At 57.5% G+C, this 5,510-nt stretch overlaps 2 protein-coding genes across 2 annotated transcripts in view; both read right to left on the bottom strand.

Annotated features, from left to right (window-relative positions):
* The window catches only part of GUITHDRAFT_112364 (hypothetical protein), a gene marked incomplete at both ends in the record, with an annotated part of 3,975 nt that extends 1,520 nt beyond the window's left edge, over positions 1-2,455 (bottom strand). Inside the window, 3 exons of the mRNA XM_005828581.1 lie at positions 196-1,139; positions 1,390-1,794; positions 2,000-2,455. Coding sequence (XP_005828638.1) covers positions 196-1,139; positions 1,390-1,794; positions 2,000-2,455 — 1,805 coding nt within the window. The remainder of the gene's footprint in view (positions 1-195; positions 1,140-1,389; positions 1,795-1,999) is intronic.
* A 1,562-nt stretch (positions 2,456-4,017) lies between these two features.
* On the bottom strand, positions 4,018-4,738 carry GUITHDRAFT_112363 (hypothetical protein; the record flags this gene model as incomplete). The annotated part of the gene is made up of 4 exons (XM_005828580.1): positions 4,018-4,165; positions 4,230-4,300; positions 4,362-4,426; positions 4,477-4,738. The coding sequence occupies 4 exons, from the start codon at positions 4,736-4,738 to the stop codon at positions 4,018-4,020; spliced, it is 546 nt and encodes a 181-aa protein (XP_005828637.1).
* Positions 4,739-5,510: the final 772 nt, after the last annotated feature.

Raw genomic sequence — 5,510 nt, 5'->3', positions numbered from 1 at the left:
CTTCCTCTTCCTCGTGCTCAGCCTCCTCCTCGGCTGCGTCCTCCTCCTCCTCCTTCTCCTTCTCCAACTTGTCGTCCTTCATCCCGCCCATTCTCGCCAGGCCCTCTCCTCCTCCTCCTCGCAGTCCTCTCCTTCCTCTCCACTGCCTTCTCTTCCCCCTCATGATGCAAGACAGACGCTTGCCAGTTGATCGACCTTGGGTCCATGTGGTTCCTCCCACCCTCCTCCTCCTCCTCCTCCTCCTCCTCCTCGCTCTCCTCTTGATATGCTCGCTGTTGCTCTCTCTTCATTGCAAGCTTTGCCCGCAGCTTCTCCTTCCTCCGCTTCTCGCGCTCCTCCGCCCGCTTCTCGTCTTCCAGCTGCTGACGGAACTTCTGCAGTTTCCGCTCCAGCTCCTCCTCGAAGTCTTCGTCTTCTAACAGGAGCTCCAGCTTCCTTGACTTGTCAGCTCCCTGGTCTTCCTCTTGGACGATCTCATATCCTCCGTCGTACGCAGCAGGGGCGTATGATTTCTCCTCCTCCCTCCCCACCTCTTTGCTGCCCAGCTCCTCCTCCCTGTTCTCCTCCTCTTCCATCCGCCCTTCTCCCAGGTTCCACTCCTCCTCTTGCAGCATCTCATACTCCTCTTCAACTTTCTGTCCCACATCCGCAGCATCCGGCACTCCTCCGACACCAGGCAGGTCCTCCCGCCATCCTTCCTCCTGACTTCTCTCCCCTGAGTTCCATCCTGCGATTGGAATCCCCAGCAGCTCTCCCTCATCTGGCTCATTCTGAACCTCCTCGCTCCTTCTTGTCTCCTTCGCGCCCGTGGTCAACCTCCTCCCATCCCTCTCCTCCCCTCCTCCACCGTTCTGCTTCTGCCTCCTTCCCTCCACCTCCTCCCTCAGCCTCTCGTAGTTCGCCAAACTTGCTTGTATCATACGAGCATGCGCCTCCGCCTCCTCCTTCGCCCTCGACGCCTCCACCAGCTCTTGCTGCACCTGGTCGAGCTCCTGTTGGTCAGAGCCGGAGAGCTGAGACTGACGGAGGAGGTGTCGGAGCTGCATCTCCCTCTCCTGGGCGATGAGGAAGCGATACCGCTCCCTTTGCTTGTTCCTTTCCGCCATCTCAGCCTTGACGTCCTGCCGCAGTCGTTCGACCTACAGGAAGTTAAGAGGAGGACGAGGAGGGGGCAGGAGAGAAGAGGAGAAGGTGGTGACGGGAAAGGCAAGAGACTGGAAGGAGAGGGAGGAGGGTTCAGAATGAGCCAGATGAGGGAGAGGTACGAGGAGGGATAACAAGAAGGCAAGGACAATGACGAGGACAGAACAAGGGGGAGCGAGATGAGGGGAAGGAGGGGAAGAGGAGGAAGAGCACGGAGAGGAAGATGGCAAGCGCGCGACTGTCGACCTTCATCCTGATCTTGTTTCTCTCCTGCAGCTTCGCATCATACTCCTTCCGCTGAGCTGCCTCGGTCCTCTTCAGCTCTACCATCGTCCTCCTCAGGCTCTCAGACTGCCTCTTGACGATGGAGAGGTCATGCTCCAACCTCCTCATCTTCTCCTCCACCTCCCTCGCCCTCTCTCGCACTCCCTCCTTCTTCTCCGCGTGCTGCTCAATCAGCGGCTTCAGCTTGTTGATCTCACTGATCCGCTGGATCGTTTGCTTCTCGGCGCGGAGGAGGGCAGACTGGTCGTTGGTGGCCTTCTTCAACCCTGTCTTGGAGATGTTGGGCTTGTTCATGAGCATCGCAAACTTCGCCTCTGCTCCTGCCACGTTCGTCTCGAACTCTGACTCGATGCTCCTGATCAGATGCTGCGAGCCGTTTCAGCCGAACAACCCAATGCAGACATCCCAACTTGCTTTCTCTCCTTCATCCCCATCTCCCTCCCTCCCTCCCTTCCTGCCCCATCCCCCTGGTCACTCCATCCCTCTCTCCCTCCCACTCCTTCCCTCAATCGCTGTTCCTCCTTCCTCCCCTCCTCTCTTCCCTTCCCCTTCTCCGCCTCCTTCCGCTCACCTCAGCATCATCAGGTCTGCCGTACTGCACAAGAGACGAGAACTCCATCGTCCTCTTGTTCCGGTCCTCCAACGTTGGCCCCTTCCTCACCTCCTCCTCCTCCTCCCTGATGCTCCTTCGCTCCTCCTGCAACCTCTCCAGCTCGATCAGGATACCCTTCATCCTCTTCTGGAAAGGAGCTACAAGCTGCTGCTGCTGCCTGACCTCCTCAGCTATCCTGCTCAGCGCGCCAGAGCAGATCCCCACCTGCTCCTGCATCTTCTTGATCTCCTCCTCCGCCTTCTCCACCTCCTCCAGGTCCAGGTTGATCCTCATCTGCCAGGCCAGCTCGAGCCTCCGGATATCTTCCTTGGTCCTACTCCTCTCGGTATCTGACGTCACTCCCGTGAACTCAGCCTGCATCCATCCTGCTGGTGCCGGCAACTTCCTCTGCTCCTGCCTTGAGTCCCGCGGCATCTCGCCAAGCTTCGAGGAGGAGATCAACGGAGCTCCCAGAGATCGGGGAGGACCAGCTATGGGGCCCGACCCTTGAGCTTGCGGGGCGCTTGCAGCGGGCTTTACCCAAGAGGGATGCCAGGAGGAGGGAGGAGGAGGGAGAATGGGTGGACTAGTCTTGATCTCGCTGAACCCTGGCTGTAGCACTACAGGTTCAGCTCCTTGCCTTCCTGGCGCAGTAACAATCCTTGCTCCTCCTGCCCTCCCCCTTCCTGCTAAATCCACCCTCCCCACGGTTACTCCTCCTCTTCCCAGGGTTGCTCCTCCTCTTCCCAGGGTTGCTCCTCCTCTTCTTCCAGAAATTCCTCCTCCCAGTCCTCTTCCTCCTCCTCCCACGACAGGCTCCTCGTAAACAGCAGGCGCGTCTACTCCATTGTCAGCTCGAGGGTGATTTGTCTGCTGGGTGGGCAGCAGAGAGGAAGGAGGGTCTCGGGTTCTCAACCGGCGGCGCTGCGGAAGCGGTTCCTCCTAGAAACCAAGGGGAAAGAAGATGTGAGGATAGGAAGAGGGAGAGAGGAAGGAGGGGAGGATGAGGGAGGGGAGGAATGACAAGGGGAGGAAAGGATGGGATGGCGAAGAACAAGATAAGAGACAAGTTGAAGAGAGGAGGGGAAGCAAACGATGGTGGAACAGAGACGAGCAGTAAGAGCATGAGAGGAACGTGCAGGAATACGAGAAAAACAAGATGACAGCGAAGAGAACGAGGAAAGAGAGCAGCAGTTGTAAGAGGCGGGGGGAAGGCGGTGGGGGGAGGTTGCAGGAGGATGAGGTGAGTTCGAAGCGGATGGGGAGGACAGGGAGGAGGGGGAGGGAGGGCACCTTGGGAAGAAGAGGGGGTGCCCTTCCTCTGCCAGCAAATCCCTCGGCATCGGGACCACGAGGGAGTTTCGAAGCCTGTGAGGAAAGTTAGGGAGCAGCAGGAGGGGATAGCAAGTGAGAACATTCTTCACTGGCGAGATCGAGTTGGATTCTCCCGCCTCCTCCTGCTCTTCCTCCTGGTGGTCCTCCATGGCTGTCTCCTCGAAGATCTCCTCCTGTCCTCCCTCTTGCCCTCCCTCCTCCTCATGGTCGTTCTTCTCTCCCTGCTCCGGCTCGCCCAATCCTTCTTCCCCTGCTCCTTCTTCCCTGATGATAACAGACGTCAAAGTTTCGCGCCAGTTGGGACGGAACAAAACACTTGAACCTTTGAGATGGCATCGCTTGCTCATCGCTGCCCTCAGTCGCATTTTCGATATCTCTGATCTCTTCCTGCTTCCCCTCTAGCCTCTCCTCCTCCTCCTCCTCCTCCTCCCCTTCCACCTCTTCGACCCTTTCCTCCTCCTCCTCCTCCTCCTCCCCTTCCACCTCTTCGACCCTCTCCTCCTTCGTACCCTCTCCTCCTCCTCCTCCTCCTCCTCCTCCTCCCCCTTCCACCTCTTCGACCCTCTCCTCCTCCTCCTCCTCCTCCTCCTCCTCCCCTTCCACCTCTTCGACCCTCTCCACCACCTCCTCCTCCCCTTCCACCTCTTCGACCCTCTCCACCATCACCTCCTCCCCTCGACCCTGATCGTCTTGGTCTTGCCGTGCTGCTGGAATCTGATCGACAAAGCTTCCTTCCCCCGCATGCTGTGCGCCATGTCCATTTTGATGCTCCTGCTCCTGCTCTTTCTCGTCGCCTTCCCCAGCATGGTCCTGAAAGAATCTCCTGCTCGTTTTCTTCATCATCTTCACCACTCTATGATCATCATCTGCTCACCTTCTCTTCTCCATGTTCCCATGATCCTCCATCGAAGGAGTGTTGACGGTCTTGTTGTACAATGCTCTGGCCTACCGCAAGAACAACATCAGCTGCTGATCTCGCAACTTCAATCAGACCCAAGTCACATACATTGCTCATCATGTCCGGAATCGTTGACACGCCTCCGACCTCGTCCTCTGAACCTTCAGATGCACCTTGAAGCATCGACCTCAGCACATCGCCCCATCACCAAGAAACAACATACCCCCCCCTTCGACGCCCTTCACCTTCTCATGCTTGAAGACAGCAATGGGCCGATAAGGTGACGCGTCGATCGGCAAGATCTCCTCCTCCGCTCCTTCTTCTTGCTCAGCATATTGCGCATGCTCTTCCTCTTCCTCGCAATCCTTCAACCACGTGGTTCGGATCGCCTGCCATTGATGCTTCTTCTTCGACCCACTTTGACTCGCATCCTTGTCGCCTTGGCTACCTCCCACCTCGCTCGCTTCCTCAATGGGGTCGGACATCTGACTCGACAGCAGAAGTGAAGCCAAAGGGACACTGCAGGAGACGTCAGGCAAGGAGATCAGGTGCTGCGGGTCAGGACCCCCCTCCTTCCCTTTCTCTCACCCTTCACTCCAATCTTCCTGCCTGCTTCTTAGTTTCTTCTCTCCTCTCCTCTCCTCTCCTACCATCTTGAAATGCTCGCCCACATCACCGGATTCAACGCCTCCTCCTCCTCTTGACCTGATATTTCCATCTTTTGTTCTCCTCAACTCCGTAGAGTCTTCCGTTCTCCTCTCTTATCTCAACATATCCTCGTCGCATCTGATCTATCTTTCCATCCACCCTGCTCTCTCCTTCGCCTCCTCCTCCTCGTCCTCCTCGTCCTCCTCGTCCTCCTCGTCCTCCAGACTTTGCATGGAATGTTGCTTCGCTGTCGAATCCCACCACCTGAACCCCTACTAGGATCCCCAACTACCCACCTTATCTTTACCCTCATTTTCAAATAAAAGTACCCCGTACTTGCAGGCTATTCCTTAAAATTTCAACACCACCCACCCCACATGAGGATTTTCGATCCTTGGAGTTGACAAAGAGGAGTTTGACGGATGAAGAGCAGGACTGCGAGACAGGAGTGGGAGAAGCGGGAGCGGGAGCAGGAGGAGGAGCGGGAGTAGGAGGAGCGGGAGGAGGAGGAGCGGGAGGAGGAGGAGCGGGAGGAGGAGGAGCGGGAGGAGGAGGAGGAGGAGGAGGAGGAGGAGGAGGAGGAGGAGGAGGAGGAGGAGGAGGAGGAGG

This window comes from Guillardia theta (assembly GCF_000315625.1).
Source record: "Guillardia theta CCMP2712 unplaced genomic scaffold GUITHscaffold_58, whole genome shotgun sequence".
Taxonomy (NCBI): domain Eukaryota; class Cryptophyceae; order Pyrenomonadales; family Geminigeraceae; genus Guillardia; species Guillardia theta.
The sequence above is the reverse complement of the archived record's forward strand: the minus strand, read 5'-3'. Positions and strand labels throughout refer to the sequence as shown.